This window comes from Cydia strobilella, chromosome 17 (genome assembly GCF_947568885.1).
Source record: "Cydia strobilella chromosome 17, ilCydStro3.1, whole genome shotgun sequence".
Taxonomy (NCBI): domain Eukaryota; kingdom Metazoa; phylum Arthropoda; class Insecta; order Lepidoptera; family Tortricidae; genus Cydia; species Cydia strobilella.
The window spans coordinates 10782378-10808978 of record NC_086057.1 but is presented as its reverse complement, the minus strand read 5'-3'; the positions used below and the strand labels follow the sequence as shown (position 1 = coordinate 10808978).

The window sequence follows — 26601 nt, the reverse complement described above, 5'->3', positions numbered from 1 at the left end:
CATACATTAAACTTTGCCCGTGTCAATATTTAATACCTTGGCTGTACCCACTGACTTATAATATGTATTAAGTCGTCGTAGATTCTGTCATGCCCCTATTATCACTTTAACATCTTCGCTTCGGCAATTAATGTAATAAAACTTGTAATATAATTAAACATATGTACTTTAATGGGTCTTTTGACCCCATCCCGCAGTAAACGTGTAAAAAACTATGACTTCAATATTTATTTTATTCTCTTTTTAGTATTTATTGTTATAGCGGCAACAGAAATACATCATCTGTGAAAATTTCAACTATCTAGCTATCATGGTTCGTGAGATACAGCCTGGTGACAGACGGACAGACAGACAGAGACAGCGGAGTCTTAGTACCCCCGTTCCCGTTTTTACCCTTTGGTTACGGAACCCTAAAATGATACAAATACAGTCGACTTCACGTTTAAATACCAACATGAAGATTTTATATTTTCTGATTTAAAAAATACAGTCATTGATTTTCAAGATCTTTAGTATTATGTAATCTGTATCAGACCTTTTTAGACCAGTGTATTAATCATAAATTCATAATGTATTCCTTTGTTGCAGGTACGGACATAAGGTGACATACTATAAGTGTGGCCATCACCGCCATAATAAGGTCGTTGTGGTCGCCTTGTCATCAAACTGACTATCAGGGTTCTTTTTGACATACGGTCATCATTTTGCTTTGCGTAACACCTCCATGGAGTCTGGATCTAAACAGTCTAAGGCGTCAAACTGTAGTATAGGTAAGGTACATGAAACCGAGCGACCAGGGGTAAGAGAAAGACATATTCATGTATTGATAGGTTAATGTATGGCAGCATAATCCTTTTTCTCTTTCACTCTTATAAATTTCGGTATTTCGCCATCACCTCCTACCTATGCTGCCATAACCCGACCATGAAAAAAAAAACCCGGTCGGTGATAAGGACAAAGCATGGCACTATTTTCTCTTTCCTCTTATAGGAATTGCAATAAGACTATATTTCTCTATCAAAGAGTGTCAGGCCCTTGGTAGGTACAGACAAAAAATTGTTATACCTGCAAAAAGTCAGTGAGGTATATACTTATGTAGTTTTCTTACGTACAATGATCGTGACGTGGGCGACAACAACGTAGGGGGCTTTGGCAGTTGAGTCCTTTACGCTTTATCGCTAAGTGATATTTAATTTAAGCGGAGGAGAACGTTGAAATTACTGCATAATTTCAGATAACAAGAAACAGGACCAAAATGTTGTTACGCTTTTCAAATGAAGTTTTTAAAATTAAAATCTTAAATAACATGATCATTACAAATTACGTAGCGAAACCACGAATATATAATGAATGTTTAGTAAAATATTTTAGATCAAACACTTTTGATGACGTAATACTTTAGTATTCTTTGAAACATATATCCTTAATATCTACGTACCTTGTATACCACATTACTAGACAGAGTAATTTACCTACCTTAGGAGTTTCCTAGTAATTTACGGTTTTAGAAAATTATACGGACCCCTTATATCTGGAGCGAAAAATTGTTTACCTCCAATTCAAAGCTATTGTCATCCAGGCGCAAAATTCCACGGGGCTCCTTGCCCCACCTAGCGCGTTCTTCGATGCCCGATAAATTAGCGTTTTTTTCCATCTCGCGGCTTCATTATGTTATGTGGAGTTAAATTTTACATTTTATGACGGATTTACGGAATGACTTTAGAACAATGTCATATTAAATTATTAGAAAGAAGAAAATATATACTGAAATACAGCATGACGCATTTCACAATATATTTAAAAAAATAACGGTGCCTCTGATTATGGGAATTCAAATTATATTACGAGAGTTACGAAACATAAACGTTTTTAAGGGTTCCATACCAAAAGGGTAAAAACGGGACCCTATTACTAAGACTCCGCTGTCCGTCTGTCACCAGGCTGTATCTCATGAACCGTGATAGCTAGACAGTTGAAATTTTCACAGATGATGTATTTCTGTTGCCGCTATAACAACAAATACTAAAAACAGAATAATATAAATATTTAAGTGGGGCTCCCATACAACAAACGTGATTTTTTTGCTGTTTTTTTCCGTAATGGTACGGAACCCTTCGTGCGCGAGTCCGACTCGCACTTGGCCGGTTTTTTAAGTATTTGCAGTGCACTAGCTCAGAAAAATCCTGTAAAACATAGGCCAGCATAGGTACGGACAGTGCTACTTTTTAATACGTCTGTCTGCGGTAAACTGTCTTTTTATTCAGCCTAATTCCAAGTCCAACTAAGGTGTTGTTGTAATTAATAAAGAGCAGTGGCAGAGCGTCAATTGAACAGCTTGTAAAACTCAATAGCCTTCAGTCCTCTTTTTTATCATGATTCTTATACCTTTAAACTAGCAATTCTTGAATATTTATATATTTCGGGGTTCTCCGAAACGGCTCTAACAATTTCGATATAATTTGCTATATGGGGGGTTTTCGGGGGAGAAAAATCGATCTAGCTAAGTCTTATCTCTGGGAAAACGCGCATTTTTTTAGTTTTTATAGATATACTCAAACGAGCAAATGATTTACCTATAACATTAGCTAATCATCAAACTCACTTTAATGTAACTTAAGCTTAGGTGAATAGGTAGTGTCCATTGCAGTCAGTACCTAACAACCGACTTTATTGTCACCTAAATATATGTGTCACCAAATGTCCGGCTTCAGAAATTACGTACCTATTTTGTCAGGCTATTTTTGTAAAAATATTTTATTTCAGCACCAGTCCAAGTTTAAGAACTCCACTTTAGAATTCGCATTATTCAGTTCATATCAAATAGGCGTCGTCGTGTCGAAGTTCTAGCCCTGTTTCATACAAAAGTTTGGAATTAAAAAGTTCCGGGTGTCGAGAGGAAAAATGGATCAATTTAACACAGAGGAAGTTTGTGGTAGAACCGGTGCGGAGCCACTGCGGTTAGCGTGTTATGTGCGATTTTGGCATTATGTGTGATTTGCGCATTAAATGCGCTTTTGCCGCAACTTGACGACTAGCGCCTATATTGTGTGCCAGCCCAATTCATCAAGGAATCCTATAAATATGAATATGAATATCAAAGCTTTGATGTTGAGTAGGACCTCGAAAGGTCTCTCGGGGATCCAATATGTTTTGCCATGCGCCCTCGGCATAGGGAACTGTCTGACAGTGTCTGTAACACCTGATATGAAAATGTGTTTGTTAAATAGTCCATGACTGACTTATTATGAGTATTATGACACTGGTTACCATTCTCAGTCACACCTTTCCAAGTTGAAGAAGCGAATTGAGTGCATCTTACAAGTGGGACATAAAATGACAATATTAACAGTAAAATTTAAAATTAAATAAACTAACTAGTTGTCTGAGAGATATGAAGATAATCACGTTTTATATCTAATAAATTGAAATGGAATTTATCTTTGTCCGGCCCGACCCGGTCAGTGGGAATCGTACATACATAATAGCAATGAGGATATAATAAGACAGAGCGGTACTGTCATAGTAAATTTTGTAACCACTGTAAATTCACTGCCATCTATCGACATACTTTAAAACTAAAAATGAAGATTTATAAAAATACGTTAAAATGTATTTAAATATGGATTAATGTTTTTTTTTATTTGCATTAATTTTTTTTATATGATTTTGACCCATGTTCTTTCACTGGTATGCGTTAAAATTATAAATAACAAACGAAACAGTCAACGCCTTCTATACGAGAGTAGGCCAAAACTAGTGGCGCCATCTGATCGAGAATCACATTTTCGTGATTTTCGAGGCACGTTTTTCCTTAGACTGTATCCATCTATTACGGAGTTATATCTATCTTTGATAATAGGTAGAAGAAAGAAGGTAGGTAGCTTTAAACCTCCCTGCATTGAATAACTAAATTTACATAGCTATCACAGATGTATAAATAGATGCCACGTTAATAATGTCTTTCAAGACGAAGCATGCAAAATGTTCAGTATTACCTTCTTACTTGCTGATTCACGTGTATAAAAATAAAATGTGCCATCTTTTGACGTCATAACTTCACCAGATGAGGATGCCATGAATTATTGTTGCATTTTCTTCGATCTTCGATGGATACAATCTTGGTAGCCATGGGAAAATATTTGTAGAAAACATTGGGAATACATTGTAGCGATGTAATTTAAAATTTCGAAATGAATTACGTCTAGCGTCGTCAGAAAACATAGAATTGGATTTTACCAGTACCTACTGTCTAAATGTATTTTTAAGCTTTTAGAATATTACCTCAGTTTCCATTTATTTTCTGTTTGCCAAGGAAACAGTTGTTTTTCTTGTTCCATTTTGATACTTTGAGCGTTATGTCATATTACAACGAAAAATGTTTCGTTTACGTTTCATTCGTATGTGTACTAAACAAAGAATATTTGGTATTGTGCAATTTTAGCAAAATTGTTTTATGCCTTCTACATTTTGCATCAATTATCTCATGTGTCTTGGAAAGTGCATTACGCATATATGTAGGTAGTCGGGTCTCTACTACTACTAAATTATCCTAATTTACGTTTATTTCAACTTGACGATCTACTATTAGTATATCTTGACTATCAATCAATCAATCTTTTATTGATAAAATATAAGTAAATATTTTACATGTCAATACTTACAGTATTTAATGATTATTTTTAGAAGATCCCTATTCGATATTAATTGTCGTTTTGACCGTGGATTAGTATTGGGTCCATGTGTGAAGGGGCGAGGCTGCGCGCGCAGGCTACGCCGTAGCCGCTACGAGCGCCTCAGTCGACCCGCGCTACGAGAACCGACCTACGGCCGCTACGCCGCTCTAACCCCGCATTAAACAGACATTACAATACCCCCGTCAGTGTTGTGACTTTGTTGTTAAAAGGACGTAGAAGGAGTCAAAGGATCTAAAGGTATTACGTAATCAATGTTTAAATGAAGCCTTATACGATTGACATTTTGCTGTTGCAGCATTTTAATGTCGTTATGTGTTCGCGCGCTAGTACCCAACGCGGGTATTAGCGAGTATTAAATTCAAGACGTTCTATTGTTATACCTTTTTTTATTAAGGATGATATTGTGAAATTTCCACGATATGGGAAAATAAACTAACGTATTATACCGCCCATGGAGCTTAATAATGCCTGAAATGTAAATTCTATTTATACGCTAATGTGTGCCTGCTGTACACAGAATACCTGGAATGCAAGGAATACTCTTCGACCTTACTTAGGTCCCCTAAGTCCTAGGCTTGTTCTAGACTTTTAAGTATTGTTAAGATTGCCTTGTGTGACGTAAGAATGTCTAGAAATTTCCTGTGACGTTCGTATTCTTATATTTGCGGTATGTCTTTCTCAAATTTGAGTAATTATAATTGTGACATCAATAGCACTTCCCAGAAATACCATAGAACCGACTAATAGTTTTTGTTCGAATGTGAACATAGAGAATACAAAATTTGTTTTATAATTTCTAACCTATATAATAATAATAAGCCTAAGTAGGCTAAAAGTAACACTTGTATGGAATAGCCCCAGATAATAACCTATATCCCATCCCCCATCCCCCTTTCCTGACCTGACTTTATTTACATAACATAATGATTTTACTTAATTCGTTGTGTATTCGTAGTTAAAACTTATTTTACTAACTACAATGTTTTACACATAAACAAATTACATATGGCGTCGTTATAAATAAATTCAGTCTTTATTAATTAGCGGAATTATCAGAAAAATACTATTTTATTAATAATTAATTTAGGTCTGATAGCAATCAACAAGTTGCTCCAATCATCTGGTTACTCAACCCGTGTTGACTGTAGAATTTTCGGTTTAATTATGTACAAGGAACCGAGCTAAGGGCCCGCCGAGTACAGCGGGGGTTCTTGTTTCCTAACGATACTATCCTAACCCCCTTATTTCTAATAAACTACAATCTTATTGATAGTTAAATGAGTTCTGATAGCATTCAACAGGTTGCTTTAATCATCTGGTTGCCCAACCCGTGTAGATTAGATTATTCAGGTTAGTTGCAAACAAGGGACCGAGCTAAGGGCCGACCGTAGACCTATTGTATCTTAGTGGTCGGGGTTTTTGTTTCCTGCGTTCCTAACCCCCCTTATTTGTATTAAAAATACAATTCTATTGATAATTAAATGAGTTCTGATGGCAACCAACAAGTTACTTCAATCATATGGTTACCCAACTCGTGTAAACTGTAGATAATTCGGTTTCATTACAATAATGGACCGAGTTAAGGGCCCGCCGTGTAGAGCTCTTGTGTATGTGTTTGGGGTTTCTGTCTCCTAACGTGCCTACCCCCTTTATAATAATAAAAAAACACGCTTGTTAAATACCTTTCGATCGTAGCGCTTTTTAGGTTTCCGTACCCAAAGGGTAAAAACGGGACCCTATTACTAAGACTCCGCTGCACGTCTGTCTGTCACCAGGCTGTATCTCTTGAACCGTGATAGCTAAACAGTTGAAATTTTCACAGATGATGTATTTCTGTTGCCGCTACAACAACAAATACTTCAAAGTACGGAACCCTCGGTGGGCGAGTCCGACTCGCATTTGTCCGGTTTTTTAGATTACAATATGGTTGCCAAACATTGAATTAGTATATCTTGAGGCATTTCTCTAGTAACTTCATCGATTTGAAACCTGATTTTTTGGCTTTCACTCGATAGAAATAAAAAAATATTTGTAGTGTAAGACGATATTACTTTTTTTCTTTTTACTTGCCAAATTTCATAGTTCAATGTCAACGGGAAGTACCATATAAATTAGAATTCCCTCGAGAGTGTCAAAATATACGTTTTTTTGCGGCATAAACACATACACATACTATTGTTGCGTCCACGGTCGTTACTGTCAGTTACAAAAGTGTATGAAATAAAAAAAAAAACAAAATCTTATTTTTGTACCTGGCTGAACTTTGAGTACTCGATTCCTATTGGCTATTGAACTGTAGTGGTTCACACATGTGGGGGGAAAGGCCAGGGAGCGTGATGTTGAACTTCATGCAAAGTAAACAATCAAACATTTATTCAGCAAATAGGCAACAGGGGCACTTTTACATGTCAATTTTTTTTTACAATACAGCAGTTAACTTCATAAAAGCTATAATTAGAGCTCCCGTGAATAGTTATTTATTTAATATTCCCCGGAGTATTTTAGTTACTAAGAACAACAACCCGCTGTATAATTATTCATGTATAATTAAACAGTAACATAAAATTAATTAGAGTATCTTTTTAGGATGTATTTGTATAATACATACATAACATTAATTAGCTTAACCTTTAAAGTTACGGACAAGATGATTAACATTACATTCCATTTATTATCCAGGCTTCGTCAGGTGAACACAAACTCACAATCAGCTACAGGCTTCGCCACAAAATAATACAGCAATAAAATCCGCAACAGGCTTCGTCAACTTACTAACTCTAAAATTATATACATTAAAAAGCCCTGCAGACAAAACACCCCCTCTAACTCGCCGCCAGCAGGCAGTGTGCCCAGCAGGCTGGCTGCATTTCCCCGTTGAATGGTATTATCCAGGTAAACAATATCTAAACATAAAAATACAACCATTAAAAATCCTAAGAACTAAGAAATGTAGGTACTATTAATAAAAAAAAAACTAAACTAACCTATAAATACTTATACTAACAGAAGTCCAATCTACGGAAGTGTTCAAGAAAGTTAGATAAATTTCAAATTCCAGAAAGTTCTCCAAGATTGGGAAATGAGAAACCTTTACGCTCATGAATAAATATAAGTAGCTTCCAAAAAAGTCATATGGATAAATTACGCAATTTCGTTGGAAGCTTTCGACACATGTCATCACCATCAGCATACACACGTACAGTACGTTTATACCGACACAACATAGTACATCAATATCCTCAAGATATAGGAGCCTGAGTGCAAAGCATTACGAGTAACTCAGCTTTTTCACTTTCCTGATCATGAATAATGCTCGGTGTACAGCACTCAACACGACAGAGAAATGCCAAATTTTAGTCTTAGCAACATTTATTATGTATAGCACCAGTGCTCAGGCACTTGCACTTAGCCTTAAATATAAATAGGTAAATAAACCCACGACCCAAGCGTTAAAGTAATAAAAATTCCAATTCTGCAACAAGTTACCTACTTTATATGACTAGTGCCTAAATTTTACTCCCTAAATAAGCTTTACACCTGTATTTTATGGCCATGTTGACATCCCACCAAAAACATTTCATGTAAAAGTTATCAGATCTCTTGTAGAGCCGTTTCTAACTCTACAAGCCCTAACTTCACAAACTCTACACCTTAGTCAAATTATGTGGCTTGGCCGTTTCGCTAACGTCACATGGGCGTAAGGTGAAAAACTGATTCACTATTCATTATTTTTTATTATACAATAGTTCTTGTACTTGCCGCCATAAGGTACCTTTTGCCGTGAAATGTCACATATCTTTACTATTTCATATCTAGTGAATTTCTAATTCATTTCAAGAATCGCGCCGATAGTCTTCTTTCAGCGAAAAATCCTATCTACGATATTTAAGGTAATTTGCCTTCATGTCGCATAGTCTTAGGACACCGTATAGCTTACGTAGAAACTCCACCATTTATATAGTTACTTTATTACATTTTAAAGGTTGTACTTGTGGATAGTAGAAGCATCAGATCCACTACCTTAAATCAAGTTAGCATTACCAGTCCATGGCCGCAAAGTTCTATAATGTCAAGTAATGTTAGGGGTCAATTTAGGGCTATTGTTGACCAAGTATTACGTAAGCCTACTTACGCCCCCGCATCGATCTGGGCGCGTGGAACGCTGCCAATAACAAACTACCGTGCCGTGCCCCAAGAACTTGTCCGTTGATAAAACTTTAAACAATCGACCGTTTGTGTCACTTTACTGCGTTTTCGTCCCAGCATAGAGTAACTTATTATACTAGAGCGGTACTGTCATAGTAAATTTTGTAACCCCAGTAAATTCACTGCCATCTGTCGACACACTTTAAAACTAAAAATAAATATTTATAAAAATACGATAAAATGTATTTAAATATGGATAAATGATTTTTTTATTTGCATTAATTATTTTTATGATTTTGACCCATGTTGTTTCACTGATATGCGTTAAATTGTTAAATAACAAACGAAACCGTCAACGCCATCTATACGACAGTAGACCAAAGCTAGTAGCGCCCTCTGAACGAGAATCAAATTTTCTTGATTTTCGAGGCACGTTTTTTCCTTAGACTGTATCCATCTATTACGGAGTTATATCTATCTTTGGTCCCAGTTATAGTTTAATAACGATTTAGTTATGTCATTTTCCAGTTATATTAAGAAGTTCGTTTTTCCATGAGGAAAATTTCACAATTTTGGAAACCTTCAGCATATCATTAACTGCAAGACTTTTTTTATGATAAACTTTTAAACGTTTACTCATTTGTGTCGTTCTCAAGTAAAAGGTACCACATTGTCGCTTACCACAAGGACGCTCTGACACGTTGTTCTTAAAGAGACGCAACCAAATTTCACCCTTATGGTAAGCGACAATGTGGTACCTTTTAGTTGAGAACGATACACTTTTCTTAGGAATACTCTTTTCAGTTACAAAAGTTTTAATATTAGTGTATATTATATACTTATTGCTTTTTTCATTTCTGTACGTGACAGCTTCTCCAAAAACTGGTATTTACGCTCAATAATTTAACTAGGATATTATGTAGTCGAAGCAATTAAGTTAAGAATACCGAATAAGAGGAACTACTTGGCAGAAGCTTAAAGCTTTAAGGTACAAGTTCGAACCCTGCGACGTGTCGCGATTGCAGTCGACACGTCGCGGTGACACGACTGGTTTCTATGTATTTCTATGAAATACCATTCGAAGTCAGTCAGTCAGTCGCGACCGCAAATCAGTATTGCCTCTCTCACTGCATATGGCGCTACCGTTCTGCAGTAGGGTTCGAAATTAACACGTCGCCGTCGCTGGGTTCCAACTTGTACCTTTACTTGTGACCCTAGCGCAAGTCTTTAACCTGTTTTTATTAGAAAATGATACCCGCTCGTCTTACAAATTACACTGTTTCGTGAAGCGCTGTAGCGAACTAAATTTGAATACATTTTTTCATGAATAATAACATCCTCATTATTTTATGCATATTAAAAGTACCCTTTTAAAACGCTAAGTATAGTTGAGCATGCTCTTGGGACGTTCCACCATTTTCTGAAATCCTTGTACACAGTTTCCTTCTTCACAAGAGTTTCGTCGTGAAGCATCTCACACATTCTGCACAGGTCATCAGAATCTGGCGCCTCTTCTGTATCGTGGTAAGAATAATGATTACGCCACTTGAAGAAACTGTAGTACCTGCAAATTTATAATGACAATCAAATGTATTTACTGGCATTCATAGTTGGTAAATAAAAATAAATACACAACGAACGATCTAAGTGTATATATATTGCATATATTTAAATAACACAAATGAGTATTAGGAGGACATACAAACATGTACTTCAACATTTATTCAGCAAATAGGCCACAAGGGCAGTTTTACACGTCAACATAATTGTGAGAATGATGTTACCTGTATTTTCGATGTGTATACGTAATAGTATACACATCGAAAATACAGGTAACATCATTCTCACAATTACGCAGCGTCTTATCTAAGCGAACAACTCGCGAACCGCGAACGCGGAGCGAAGCGGCGCGGCGCGGCGGGCCCACGGCATTCGCGTTCGCACCGAGATCGCCCACGTAGGACACTTCTATAGGTATCAAAGGATTGATTCACCCCGCGCCGCATCGCTTCGCGTTCGCGTGTTGTTCGCCTACGTAGTACACGCTGCGTTAGTTGACAAAAGGTCAACTAACGCAATGGCCAGTTACGATTGTAGTACTTTGGTATACATAATATTGTGTGGGTAATTGCAACTTTATTATTGGTTATTTACGATATTGAAACATTTTTTTTAATTCGTTATGATTTTCTAGATATTAAAAGCATACATACTGTTACATTTAATTATTAATGTATAATGGGATAAGAACTGGCAATTACTCCACCGACAAGAGCAAAACAAAGCATAGCTAAGCAAAGCTCTTAAGTTATGATGATGATGAATGGGATATTTAAGCACATATTTACCTGTCTTTGTCTTTTATGATATCATTCATTTCTTTCGCCAAGTCGGGCGGCTTTGTTTTACCCCCGTGCAAGTAGATTCCATCTGGCATGAATCTGAAATGCACATTAAACACGAGTTTTATTACACACTTAATGTTACGAGTATATTTAACTTCACTTGTAACAAACTAACAATGAAAGTCAGCCAATGGAGCCAGAAGATGGACAGTTGAACTCTTCGGTGGCTAGTTAGACCCCTAGAGATAGGGCTCATAATATTCGTTTTGATGAGTCTAATTCTTTGGGCAATTATTATACTTCGTATTTTTAGCATTAGGATAGTAGATTGTACAACAAGGGCATAAAGCGATCCATTTTCATTCTATTCTTCCGAGCGCAGCGAGGACCAATATAGTCGAGGATAAAAATGGACATTTATGCTTGCTATACTTTTCACTTCTATTGTAAAATATACAAAAAAAATATTGTACGTTATTTTACCGTATTTAATCAAGACAAAAGAAAATTGTACTGGGGCCGGTCGGGAGCGCGGGGCACGCCGGTCGGGAGCGCGCCGGCAGGGCTGGCAGTTTGTATGGCAGATTTTGGACATAATTGCTAAGTCAATAAGGGTCGTAATAGATGATTTTACTTTATGCTCTAGAACATAGTAAGCACATAAAATATATCGTCTACGCACGACTTAAAGTCGAACTTTACGAGCATGAGAAGTGAAAAGGTTTTAAGCGATCTCGACGACTTAAATAAGTTGCTACGCTGAGCTAATATGTAACAATTAGGTACAGCTAATGGCATAAATGATCATTTACAGATGTAGTGCGTAATTATTTTCCATCGTATTTTCACGGAAACGTACGAGTGAACGTGTCTTGCTATTTCAGTCAGTCTCGGTACAAAAAGTACTGAGGTTGACTTAAGTAGCATGACAAATACGAAAGTTTCCGAAAAAATACGATGAAAAACAATTATGCACTACATCCGCACATTCTGTTGGTTTCATAAGTAATAGTTACTATTTTTACAATTGCCTTTGCAATATTTTTACCGTGTGTAGTTAGCGTCTCCGAACACCACCGGCACCGCGTAATTCTGAAGCGCCGTCAGCAATTTCTCAGTCACGTAGTCTTCGCTAAACGAATTTTCAAAGGAGAGATAAAAATAGTACTCCTCTTGAACCATCTTCAAGCACTCTTTCATTCTTGTCCTTGGACATTTTTTCGATGCCCTAGTACATCCACCGAAAATGTCTATCCCCAAACCGTATCGTATTAATTCATATTGCAGCTGAGTGACGAATTTTTCTCTTTTACTTAAACTATTGCAGTTTGAAACAAACCAGGCAGCGGTCTTGTTTTTTTTATTCAACAGCACTGTTGTCTTTTTATCGATTGATTGCATGGAATCCAGTTTTATCCAGTGCATAATTTTATTCGGGCCAATGATATCGCCCGTAATGTTTCTAATAGTTATGTATCCGTAAGATTCGTCAGAATCCAACCTGTAAGTCCAAGTCCAATTGAAATATCCATCATATCTCTCGGCACAAATCGGGTAGTAATGTGATGACTCCTTACTGACGAACACGTATTTTTGATGCGGACTCCGTACTTTTGGGTCTGGCACGTATTCTCTTTTTATTTCAGGGCCATGAAACGCAACTGCATCGAACTTTGAGACGCTCGGTAGAAGCGATCGCTTTGGGGTTACGTAGCAACTGTTGACTTTACACTTACGTTTAATAAACTGTTCTTGTCCTCGACCCCAACTGTTGATTGGTTCAATTTTTGGGTTTGTCCATACTAATATATATTTCATCCCCTTCTGTGCAATTAATACCTCGGTTGCTTGAGTATAACTTGGCATATCCTGTATCTGTAAAGCACTTCTGGTAAAATCCCACTGATATAATAGCAACAGCATTAAACATCCTAACATACATGTAAAAATGATTTTTCGTTTCGTCGATGATTCCATATCGGTATTGCCGGGAAAATATATTATTCCCGTTACCTATTGCCTCTACCGCCAAGTGCCACCACCTTTGTTATTTTGTATTTACCGCTGTCAGAGCGTTCGCGACTAATAGGATACGTAGAGCTAGCTTGTCCACACTCGTTATGTGTTACCTGAAGTGGATTTTAATCATTTATTATCGTTATCAACTATCAAATTAAAATTGCTAGTCATGTGAAATCGATATGTCGCAGGCAAATTGTAAGAATCCGCCGTTTGTAAAATAGCCGAAGGCAAATTTTAAAAAGTCGTCATTTTGTAAAATACCTCATGAGTCTCATGACATTAACAGCGCCGTTTGCAATTTGCCGCGGCATTTTGGTCGAATTAGTTCTTTAATTTACCACGCGTGGCGCTGCTCGTCAAAACTATGAAAAACGCTGGGGTGTCCATCAAATCTGGAGTTCGTCGGACTTATTAGAGGCGCGTGGGACGGGGGAGGTTTTTGGATCTAGGTGGCTCCGGCGCTGCGGAAGAGCAGGCGCTCCGTCACAGCGGGCGAGGGCTTCTCTCCCTCCCCGCCTCCGATCTCGTAATTGCTCTCTAGGGATAGGACAGACTAGACCACGTGAATAGTGGGGTGGGGTGGGGTGCTCTGATTCGGCTTTGGGTGACCTTGAGATTTTGGTGACCGTGAGAAGGGTGTGGTACAAAAGTTAATATAAATTGATAAAACAGCAAACCATGATCACCCTCAGATTACCAACACGTTTACGTTGACACTATTGAGCGCACTAACAATTTGCCTTCGGCAATTTACAAACGCGAAAACGTGTGTAAAATGACGACGCCGTGTGTAAAATGACGACGCCGTTTGTAAAATGCCGAATCTTACAATTTGCTTGAAACAGATATACAAAGTGAATTGTTTAAAGCTTGTGTTGTTCATAATCATAATAAATAGTTACCATACCATTAAAAATAAAACTAAGTACAAGAATATTTTCTTCAATGAATAGGTTTTTTGTATACAAATTAATAGTACAATTAAATGTTCAATTTTGCATGTAATATTGCATCGTAAGCCCGAACTGAAATTAGTTGATAAGATTATCATTAATTGGCTTCAGCCTTCTTCCCTCTCCGACAGATTTGCTTCAGAATGATTTATAACTCGTACGTTTGACACGTGAAAACAAAAAAAGTGGTGTGTCCTGGAACACTCGGTTGGAACGAAGTTAAGAAAGTCCGGTGACATGTTCATGCTCATGTTTTGTTCTGTTCTGTTCTGTTCTTGCATATATCGTATTAGTATGGCTTGTACGCCAATATTTGACATTTGCATCTATCGCACTAGTATGGCCTGTGACGCCAATATCAAACATTTGCATCTATCGCACTAGTATGGCTTGTGACGGCAAAATCTTACACTTTTTTTCGCCTAACCCCCAGGTAGTACTATTAGTTATTCTGTGCCCCCATCCGCAAACCGGCCGATAAGGAACTTCATTCCAAAAAACTCAATGCTAAATAAATATTAATGAAACATTGCGAAGCAAATCCGTCAAGAGCGAAAATTGTACCGCAGCGATGTTTACGGTGCTTCTTGCTTCGCTCTATCAGAGGGGAGGAGGCTGCTCGTTGCTCTACACAGTCTACGCCATGGTTTTCGGTTAGGCGTGGGTCATAATTTACTAATTCTCGAACTACTGCTTACAACCCGTGTTTATTGCCCGTTTTATTTTGGCATTTGCTTCTGGAACAATACATATGTTGTTCCTTGGCGGTTTCTTGTATCTTCAACTGTTATTCTAATAACAAATAAAAAACCAACATGCAAAAAAGGATGGGAAATACCCATTTGACAAGTTGCTTCTCTTCTATTTTTTTCTTACCTACATAAGCTTTCTTCCGGTTGCAATAACTTTTCAGACGAGACAAACGAGTCAGACTAAAGTAAATTTTTTTTTAGTCACTAGTTAAAAATTCTAAATTAGCTAAATTACAAAATGTTACACGGTCCCAATAAGTTCTGTCTATAGAAAATCTAATCTAAAATCGGCTCGGACTTACCACGGCTTTAGTTTTGAAAATAATACACTTTAATAATAGTAGATTGTACAACAAGGGCATAAAGCGATCCACTTTCATCCGAGGCAATTTATTGGTTCAAGCGCAGCGAGGACGAGGACCAATATAGTCGAGGATAAAAATGGACATTTATGCCTGAGGTATACACTCTACTTTTCACTTCGATTGTGAGTAAAATATACAAAAAAAAAACCAATATTGTAGGTTATTTTCACCGTATTTATTCAATACTAAAGAAAATTGTACTCGGGCCGGTCGGGGGCGCGGGCACGCCGGTTAGGAGTTTGTGCGAGTTTGTATGGCAGATTTTGGACTTTATTGCTAAGTCAATAAGGGTCGTAATAGATGAGTTTACTTTATGCTCTAGAACATAATAAGCAACTTTATGTCGTCTACGCACGAATTAAAGTCGAACTTTACGAGCATGAGAAGTGAAAAATACTTTACAGTACATATGGTGCTACTTTACTGCACTAGTGCGTCAAATAGCACTTTTCGTGCATATGTCGAAAGTTTTAAGGGCCATATGTACTGTAAAACGTTGTACGATACACGTGCGAATAAGTAATTCGCAACTCGTGTCGATTTAAAACACTCCCTGCGGTCGTGTTTTAATTTATCGCCACTCGTTTCGAATTTCCTCTTTTCCGCACTTGTATCGTAAATAACTATTCTTTGAGCCAATGAAAATAATACTATTTACAGTACCTATATATGGTACTACTTTACCGCACTAATGTCGTAAATATCAACGTCATACGAATAGGTAATTTGCAGTTCGTTTTAATTTATAGCCACTCCTTGCGAATTTACTACCGTTTTCATTTGTATCTTAATGTACTATTATCTGGGGACACGGTAGTGCCCCCGCTAAGACGAGCCAAGCGAAGCGCAAGGGCACTACCTTACCTACCTTTTCTCGAAGTGCTAACGTCACAAAATTTTATTCACTGATCATTATACCTACTTTTCTGTTATACAATATTCTTGTAGATTAATAAACGGCCAAGACATATATTTTGACTAAGGTTAAATGCATACTTTGCATGGGGTCTTTCGGCTTTGGGCCCCATACTCCAGTAGAGCTGTTTATTTAACAGCTCTACTGGAATACGTGATTTTTAAACGAAACTGTGTTAAAAACCTCCTTTTTAGGGTTCCGTATCCAAAGGGTAAAAACGGGACCCTATTACTAAGACTGCGCTGTCCGTCCGTCTGTCACCAGGCTGTATCACATGAACCGTGATAGCTAGACAGTTGACATTTTCACAAATTATGCATTTCTGTTGACGCTATAACAACAAATACTAAAAACAGAATAAAATAAATATTTAAGTGGGGCTCCAACAAACGTTATTTTTTTTGCCGTTTTTTGCGTAATGGTACGGAACCCTTCGTGCGCGAGTCCGACTGGCACTTGGCCGGTTTTTATGGTGCAGGCCAGCATCAACTACCTAAAACTTTGATGAATTCATAGTTTTTGTTTTAAATGCAAAGTAAAGTATTAAATAATGGCATGGGGGGAACTGCTGCGAATATTGAATTTAAAATAATGATTGTTGTTAGAAGTTTAGAAGTTGGTCAATACAATGGATAAAATATTTCGAGAATTTGGACTAAAAATTAATAACAATAAAACTAAATTTATGGAAGTGTCTAAGAATGGTGATATAAAGAGCGAGCTAAAAATAAGGGGAAAAAATATAGAACAAGTCAAGAACTTCAAATATTTGGGAAGTATCATAACAGAAAACTCAAGATGTACTCCAGATATAAAAGCAAGAATTGCAATGGCTAAACAGACATTCTATAAGAAGAAAAACCTATTTAAATCACGTATATCCTTAAACATAAGAAAGACATTTATGAAAACATATATATGGTCCATCGCACTATACGCATGTGAGACATGGACGCTAAATAAGAGAGATGAAAAATATATACAGGCATTTGAAATGTGGTGTTGGCGAAGGATGGAGGGAATAAGTTGGACAGAAAAAGTTACCAAAGAAGACGTCCTAAAGAGAGTGAAGGAAAAGAGAAGTATAATGAACATTATTAAAAATAGAAGAGGAAAAATGATCGGCCACCTGCTACGACACGACCAATTCATCAGGAACATTATAGAAGGGAAAATAAACGGAAGGAGAGGTAGGGGAAGGCCAAGAATGTTATATGAACCAAGTAAAGGAGCATGCAGGGGCCGTGTCGTACCAGGATACTAAAGGGCTGACTTCGGATCGACCAAGGTGGAGACAACTTCACCACGCTGCACCGACAAGAGCCCACAGCTCTTAAATTGGATGATGATGATGCTCTTTCAAGATTCAAGCACCTTTGAACCTTTTTTTTATACCACGTCGGTGGTAATCAAGCATACGGCCCGCCTGATGGTAAGCAGTTACCGTAGCCTATGGACGCCTGCAACACCGGAGATATTACACGCGCGTTGCCGACCCTTTAAAAACCTGTACACTCCTTTTTTGAAGAACCCCATACTGTAGCCCCTCGGGAAAACCTCGGCAGGGAGCTCATTCCACAGCCAAAGCGTTATATTCACAGTAACCCCTTAAAATTTAAATATTTTTGCGCTACAACGCACGGTTTAGGAGATACAGCCCTATAAAGATTTCTGCATGATTAAATAAATAACTTTTCCTGGTGAAAAAAAAGAAGCCGTCTATATGTTCTCAGCCAGCAACCCGTTACTTCCCGGCCTCTTTAGTAATGTACAATTATATTGTTTCAGACCATTAGGCTCTACGAGGAATCAACACAATGGCTTTCGCGGGTCTTAAGAAGCAAATTAACAAAGCAAATCAAGTAAGTAAACGTTATTCATTTACGATTGATAGAATAGATTAATTGTTTACAATTTATTGCAAAGAAAGAACTGTGTAAGAAAAAACTCTTAGCTAAAGTTTAAATATTTCTGAACCTGTTTGGAAGAGATTGCTCTTTAGCGATAAGGCCTTTTGTTTACCTCTGTTTTTATGTGTGTTTCCTTGTTTTATTTTGAGGTTGTGCAGTAAAGGGGATTTGTAATTTGTATTGTAAATGTTCAACTAATTCCCGTTTCGTAAAACTCCTTTTGTCAACTTGGGGACTTTTGCTTCGGATTTAAATGCAAAATGTCATTATTGATTTTTCATATTCTATTAAAACGAACTGTAGGTATAGTGCTTCTTGGAAGAGATATTTGTAGCTTTCTTCGGGCTCTGGAGCAATTAACAAGTCTGCGGTCTGAGACGGCATTCAGATATATTAAAAATACATAATCGCTTGCCAGTGGAGCATATGCAGAGAGAATCAAACTGCATTTTTATGCGAGTATTATAAATTATAATATTTATAATATAACCCCAAAATAAAACCTGAATAGGTAGTTATTTATTCTACTGTTAATGACCAAATTGGTTTGCCTGTGGCAGACTATAGTCATCGGATAGGATCCCTCCTATCGGGTAATTATTTTATTTTGTTTTTAATATTTGTATAAGAAATCCCTTCCAGAAATTGAGTTTATTATCGAATCGATAATAATAAAACTATAACAATAACATACATAAATGTTCGTGTATAATACTCGAACCAAGTATACTACCTTTAGTTTAAGAACCCTGCATCAACAATTTTGATATGATTATTAGTCGCATTGCATCTCATTAGCATCAATCTATAAGTGCGGGCTAGATGCATTGAGAAACAGTTCTGTTTTTATATTGAAAATACTAATATATCAAGAAAAGGTTTATTAAAGTCTGCATGCTGCTCCTGATTAGGTTTGCGGAAAATTTGCTCGAAATAGTATTGCCTGTAATATTCCAAATATCATTCCATGACAGTCTACAGCACCCGCGGTATTCTTGTATTTAATCGGTATAAAAATAAACAATGGAATAGTGTTGTGAGATAGGCTCGCCAATCTTTAAAGGCTCAAGCCCTCTTTGTCCAAGATTAAGGCCAACGTGTAAACTTTGTCCTCCTTTTAGACCCTTATAAATTTACTATACTAATAGTGGAATCTGAAGGCTTAACTATATTACGGACACAGAACGGAGTTTATTTGTTCCTCCATTCAATCATGTTCAGCGAATCCTAATATTCCTAATGTTATTTGTTAATATTTATCAGACCGTAGAAAATGGACAAAGATATAACATACATTATGCCTCATAACATAACAGTTATGTACGGTGAATGTGTTCTATTAACCACGATTCGGACCCGCGTTTTGCTAATCCGGTCTTGTTTCTCGGCTTAAATGGCTTAAATTAAAATGGATTTCATATACCTACAATGAATACTACTATGCTCTCTCAACATCTCCGAATGTTAATATTTAATTCAACCTAGTATTTTTATAAGCGAACATTGGACGAGAACGAGAAATTAATACCGAAATATCGGATCACTTGGGCTGATTCTGTCTTGACAATTTGATATGGTTTTTATTTCATTTTGACACGACATTGAGTCGTGTTATCACGTTATCAGACATCTCACGCGCACTAATAAATTTGAGCGAAATGCTTATGAGACCACTTCTGCGGCGTTAGCATGATCGCCTCATTACTTTATCGTCGGTCACCATGTCTGTCACGTTCTAACAAGTAGGTAAGTGCCAAAGTGACGCAAGACGCGACAGTCGACAAAAACACAACCATGCTAACGCCACTGATTGCATTTAGTCAGCGCCAATCTGCGTGAGCCGCTAAAGCTGATTATAGAGCTCACAATTAAGGTCAAAATAGGGATGAAGAAGAAAGATTTAGATCATATCATATTTATTGTTAGAACAGAATCGGCCACCTGAACATCGATCGACCTCAAACCCGCTGATTCTGCATTTTGTTCGGATGAAATGTTTTGCAATTAACCGATTGGATTCTCTCGAACTTCATTAAACTTAATGACCGTGACGTCCACGAGCTTGTATTCAGAGCCTGGCCACGATGTCACTGGAGGGGAGGGATATGCCGTAATATGGAAATCGTTTGAGTATCTATGCGCTTGTCATGTCTGTGTGCATCAATGTATGTGTAAGCTCCTTAACGCATTCACTGCCAGGGGGCGTGGCCTAGGATCAAACTTGTATGACGGTGAACGCACATGTGCGTTGGGGGCAGTGAATGTGTTAAAGCAGTCAAATTCATAGTCTAGAAATAGCTTGCGTAGAAATTACAATTTACTTCTCATATTTCTTAGCGTTATACTTTAACTTAATGTTTATATCCTTCTGTGCACACATGTTTAGACTGTTTAGAGTTATATGGCGTTATTCATAAACGCGTTACTGGCCTGAATTAGCTATGAATCGTTTGTCTTTATCTGTCATCTTGACTTATGTATGTAACAAAATCAGGCCCGTAAAGTTTTATGAATAAATTTTATAATAGTCCCTATCTGAACGCTAATATTTTAATTCCTGTAATTCGTACATTCCGAACTAAGATTCTGTCAATAAAGTCTGTCAATCTATTGCGGGTGAAGTAATTATATTCGGGGTGGGGTGGAGCGTGTCCGATCTGTGTATAATACTAATATTCTGTGACTATGTTAAGTAGATTCTGTGCGAATTGTCCAATAATCATTTGCCCCGGTTTGCGCAGTCTTTGTTTCCTTTCCGCTATGTTCCGTTTCCCTTTCATTAATTGGCGTCAGTAATAGCAGTTTCTAGTTAGCTGTTCCGTTTAAATTACGCTTTAAAGAGTATGTAAATTCCTATTAAGGTCTACCACTTATCTTAGGCCGTTAGTAAATAAGTTGCGTGGTGATTACCTTAAACCTTAATTAAACGAGCAATTATTGTATATATAATAGTAGCTTTTGCCCGCAACTTCGTCTGCGTGGAATTAGTAATTTGTGTACCTCAATTTTTAAACAAATCTGCTTTTAAATCCATCCTTTTTTTCGCCCCCAAATTGGTCCACTCTATTTTCCACCCCATTTATACACCCCTTAAGGGATGATTTAGGCCATTTAAGGGATAAAAATTATTCTATAGGTATCCTTTCCCACAGCTCAAACTATCCCCATTACAAGTTTCATCTAAATCGGTTCAGCGGCTATTGATTCCCCATACAAATTTTCACCCCTCTTTTCACCCCCTTGAGAGGTAAGTTTGGGGATAAAAAGTATTCTATGACCTTCCCCGGGACACAAACTTTACGCCTTTATGATATTAGTATGGATTAGTATGGATTTATATATTTCGGGGATCTCGGAAACGGCTCTTACTATTTCGATGATATTTGCTATAAGTATGGGGGTTTTCGGGTGCAAAAAATCGATCTAGCTGGGTCTTATCTCTGGGAGAACGCGCAATTTTGAGTTTTATATGTTTTCCGAGCAAAGCGGTCTTCCGGATATTCCACTAAAACGGTTTTGATTTAACATATTATACAAATGAGCTTCATGCAGCCAAGTCTTCGACTAGTCCTTAGGTGAACATGTGACCATAATAACTTCATACCAACCACCTCAGTTAAACGGTTGACAAATAAGCAATGTCCCGTTTAGATAAAGCTTTACCAAGTATGGTAATTCTTGTAAGTTAGAACATTGTATTAAAAGCGTCTCGTCCTGCACGGATATAGTAGGTAAATCGAGCCTCTTGTGATTGATGGAGCTCTAATGGCGCATACAATATTGCCTCAGCCTACATCTACCCAACCCGGTGGATTTTTGAATAATATACCTATATTGAATACCTACCTACCTACTATAATATACCTATATTGAATTTACTTGTGCAATGTCTTGTGTTGTCTTTTTGGTTCATGAAAAGTTCTTATTAGATTGCAATGAATATGTACATTGTAATGTACAGGAAGCTGCAGAGTTTAGTGCCCCAATGCATAGAGATTTGTTTGCAGGGGGGTCACTTGCCTTGTGCGAGGATAGCGTCATCCTGACTATGGTTTTGGTTAAAATGGTAAATTAAATAATTTGTCACTGTGCTACATCTAAATCCTGGGCTGGCGGGGTGCGGGGCGGTGGCCGTGACCCCGCGCCTCGCCCTATATAGTCGTGCCCCAATTGTGGCGGCCTTCGTCTCCTGACAGGATCCTACGACATTGGGACAATTAAAGATTTAAATTGCTCGCAGTAGCCCAATCTAGCAGACTAGTGTTACACGAACATTACAATGTTGCTTTAATATTTAACGAGCTATTGGCTTATGTAATGTAACGTAATAAACATGGGTGACTAATTATCCCATTAGATGGCAACCTTCTTCCGTAATACCGGAATTCTTTTTGGATACCTACAAGGTTTTATAGCCAAGTATATTTTGAACCCTTGAAATAAGAGGTTGGGGGGGGGGGGTTATAAGTATTTGCGTAATAGTGCGTTTTTTTGATTGACATGTCAGTCATGCACATGCATGTTTTTTACTGTTATTTCAGACAGGTTTCACAATAATCTTTTTGGATACCTACAAGGTTTTATAGCCAAGTATATTTTGAACCCTTGAAATAAGAGGTGGGGGGTGGGGTGGGGGGGTTATAAGTATTTGCGTAATAGTGCGTTTTTTTGACTGACATGTTTTTTACTGTTATTTCAGACAGGTTTCACAATAATTCTAACGAGCCCAAGTTGAATGATATACGCTGAAAAACTAGGTGATAGGTACCCACTAAATTGAAGCTTGTAAAATATTTAGACTCAAATCCTATATTCCAATTAACTACCACGAGATTTACTACATAAATAAGCCATGCTATTGATTACCAAGTAATCCCATAAATCGACGTTTCACATTGTAACATGGAAGCTTCCGTTATATAATTCGCGACGGAACGAGAGGACGATCTCGGTCAAGGGTAGGCCTCGACCCCGGGTTTTATACGGCGCTCCGATAACTCTTCACGGCTAAACGGCCATTCTTCGCTTTCGTATGTGCTCGGCTTTTCGATGTTATTACGATAACACTGTGGGGTAAAATGCTTTTCTCATACTTTTTCTGCTGCGCTACCTTGAGTATTGTGGAAGATATCTGCGAGTCCCACTCACTACAAGAAAGCTACAGTCTTTTCGGTCCTTTATTGGTACACAGATAGGTGTTTTAGACCTTGACTGTTAGAGTGTAATACAGTCAAAGTATTTATTTTCCGTACCTTGTCGCAGTGACACTCAATATGAAAGTCGCTAGGGAGCTCATACTATTGTCACTGTGACAAGGTACTAAATGGTACTGAAATTAAATTCCTTGGCCGTAAGTTCTCTTTAGTTTTAAAACCACATCCTCATGCACCTGACTGACGTCGGCTGTACCTATTAACATTTTGTGCACCCATTAATCAGGGAATGATTCCTCGGTTAAAAGTATCGTATGTTCTTCTCCGGATCTAAACAACTGGTTGGTAACATCAATACACCATACATCAATAATTTAACAACGTCAACCTAACACACCATAGAATAAATTTTAACCTGTTGTTAACATTTCAGCAAACTTCTTTTCTGCTTCAAAAAACTAATTGATAAATTTCCAATTGACATAGTCTAAAATAACGATATTGTACTTCCAACTCTATAGATCGGCTCCTAGTCTCACATGAGCGATCCTTTGTCGAGTCGCCTGGAGTGCGGATCAAATTTGAACACGCGAACAAATATCTAGACGCTTTGTTTCAATTGGCTATTCGCAGGCAGGATCCCGTGAAATACTTTGTACAGTCGAAGGCAAAAATATCGAACCAGACAAATGGCTCAAAAATATGTCAACACGACTATATTGTCTAAGGTGTGTTCATGAGCGTACACATATTTTTGAAACTTTGGGAATGTATAATATTTATTCCCTTGACTGTAGAGACGCTCGTGATAAGGCAAACAATAAATAATAATGCTATATAACACTGATTTAAACTTTCACGATCTTTACTCATTATTTTTCACAACGACGGGACTTAATCGCGTAAAATAAGTTTTAAATTTACCTCCGACGTTAAGGCCAAGTGCGGGTAGTTCGAAAAACTTGCGCGCCTAGAAGATGTTGATGTTAACTTGAGCCAGTCTTCTCCGAGACCACGGGGACAACGCGGTCCTCGAAACGTCGGTGGTAAATTTAAAACTTATTTTACGCGATTAAGTCCCGTCGTTGTGAAAAATAATGCTATATAAGTCCCCTTTCCTGCAAACCCCATTTTTGCCAGATAAAATTCATGAGTCATACCGTTTCCTTTAAGGGGCCCACTGATTATCAGTCCGCCGGACGATATCAGCCTGTCAGTTAAAACAAAAAGTTGACAGTTCCGAACAACTGATATCGTCCGGCGGACTGATAATCAGTGGGCCCCTTTATCCGCATTTGCCGTCACAGACCATTGCGTTATTGCGATGGATACAAATAATATTGTCTTCGGTTACCGCGATAGTTACTCATGAAATAAAACTATGAAAACGGATTATATCGCGTATATTGAATTTATAATACATCCCGACGTTTCGAACTCTTTACAGCGTTCGTGGTCAACGGGTGACCCCGTGTGTGTGTGTCGTGACGGGTGTGTCACCCGTTGACCACGAACGCTGTAAAGAGTTCGAAACGTCGGGATGTATTATAAATTCAATATACGCGATATAATCCGTTTTCATAGTTTTATTTGATGGATACAAATGTTTGATATTGGCGTCACATACCATATTACTGCGATCGATGCAAATGTTTGATATTGGCGTCACATACCATACTAGTGCGATAGATGCAAATGTTAAATATTGGCGTCACAAGCCTTACTAGATAACAGAACAGAACAGAACAGAACAAAACAAGACACGAGAACACAAGAACACAAGAGACAAAAGACAAGATAAAAACATGACCATGAGCATGAACATGAACACGTCAGCAGCCTTTCTTTACTTCTTTCCAACCGAGTGTTCCACGACACTCACCATATTTTTAGGGTTCCGTACCCAAAGGGTAAAAACGGGACCCTATTACTAAGACTCCGCTGTCCGTCTGTCCATCTGTCACAAGGCTGTATCTCATGAACCGTGATAGCTAGACAGTTGAAATTTTCACAGATGATGTATTTCTGTTGCCGCTATAACAACAAATACTAAAAGTACGGAACCCTCGGTGGGCGAGTCCGACTCGCACTTGGCCGGTTTTTTTATATATAAGTATGTTCACCGATTACTCGGAGACCCGTGGTCCGATTTGAGTACCTAATTCTTTTTTTTTTTGTTCGAAAGGAGGTACTTCCAAGGTGGTCCCATATTAATCTGGATCTGATCTGATGGTTAATATCCATGAGGAATTGATGGAACTCCTCAATTTTTAAAGGCACGTGTATGGTTACGTAATTAAAAAAGTAATTGTGCGGTTTTATGAAACCACGATGCAAGTGAAAGTTTTTTTGGATTGTAGGCATTTAACTGTAAATTTCCGGAAAATTATTTAATTTAGCGTATTAAAATCGCGTTAGGTGAATTCATACAAAATGTGTTGTTTCGCGCTTAAATTGTCACTTAATATTAGTTACCTCTTAGCACTCTAGACTCACCTCTAACGAACCCAATTGACCTGACGCTGCTGCTATGCGGATTCGGTCTTTTTATTGATCGTGCTAGAACTTTCAAGATTTTACTAATTTAGTATACCGTTTAAAATTAGAAGTCGCGTGTTTAATTATGTAGGTACGTAGACCTACACGAAAATTAAAACAGCGTGTCGGCAAAACACGAATCTAATTGTTTCTCGGTAAATGGTGATTTATCTTACCTAGTTTATTAGGTCGTAAGGAATGAGTTTGTTGTACATATAAGCGTAGCGTAATAACCTACTACGTACGTACTACGTATTATTACATTACTACGTAGATTACAATTTACAACGTCAGATAGCATTGAATATTTTTGACCATTTTGTCTGATTTGGCCTACCATCCTTAAAGCATATTGCTCTGTCTCTAAGTGTCTCCTACAAGCCCCCTTATATCATAAATCTTAACCAGCCTTAATTAGTTAATTTATGTTTTATGCCTTTCTTACAAATACGTAAGTCCAATAGACAGATTAAAACAAACGATTAATAGCTAATTCAGGCTTGTAGCGTGTTTATAAATAACGCTATTAATTTATAAGAGACAGTTGGATGCAACCGGCCCTGAGAACATTGCGACCCGATTGTATTTAGATGTCATTTGTCAAATAAGTAATTAACAAACCGCCGGCGAGCGTGTATGAGGAATGTTATGAAAGTGAAGGAAGCGAAAGAGGTATGTCAGGATCGTAGCAAGTGGAAATCCGTGGTCTCTGCCTACCCCTCCGGGAAATAGGCGTGATTATATGTATATATGTATGTATCTAAATTTGATAAACAGCTTCGTTAATTTATTGCTTTCCTTTGTTTC

The 26601-nt window shown here is 37.6% G+C and overlaps 2 protein-coding genes across 8 annotated transcripts in view; one reads left to right on the top strand and one right to left on the bottom strand.

Moving 5' to 3' along the window:
- Positions 1-26601, top strand: part of LOC134748873 (endophilin-A) — a 60009-nt gene that overhangs the window by 14009 nt on the left and 19399 nt on the right. For 6 of the 7 annotated variants that reach the window (XM_063683703.1, XM_063683702.1, XM_063683706.1 and 3 more), the window contains exons 1-2: positions 4777-4931; positions 17982-18055. In XM_063683703.1, the coding sequence (XP_063539773.1) occupies positions 18011-18055 (45 nt within the window). In that variant the 5' untranslated portion in view covers positions 4777-4931; positions 17982-18010. Of the gene's footprint in view, positions 1-4776; positions 4932-17981; positions 18056-26601 lie in introns of those variants that run through there. The other variant, XM_063683701.1, reaches the window with a different exon arrangement.
- LOC134748727 (alpha-(1,3)-fucosyltransferase C-like) lies at positions 10189-13360 on the bottom strand. The gene is made up of 4 exons (XM_063683501.1): positions 13269-13360; positions 12234-13227; positions 11189-11281; positions 10189-10404 (listed from the first exon to the last, which is right to left on the bottom strand). Exons 2-4 carry the CDS (start codon positions 13160-13162, stop codon positions 10197-10199), a joined length of 1230 nt encoding a protein of 409 aa, XP_063539571.1. The 5' UTR covers positions 13163-13227; positions 13269-13360; the 3' UTR covers positions 10189-10196.

Bases quoted from the DNA above. Each gene is read 5' to 3' on its own strand.
- LOC134748727 (XM_063683501.1), bottom strand. From the start codon at position 13,162: ATGGAATCATCGACGAAACGAAAAATCATTTTTACATGTATGTTAGGA. The intron at 11,282-12,233 runs GTAAAAATATTG...TGTGCATTTCAG, and splicing joins GGAGACGCTAACTACACACG to ATTCATGCCAGATGGAATCT. The intron at 10,405-11,188 runs GTAAATATGTGC...ATAAATTTGCAG, and splicing joins ATCATAAAAGACAAAGACAG to GTACTACAGTTTCTTCAAGT.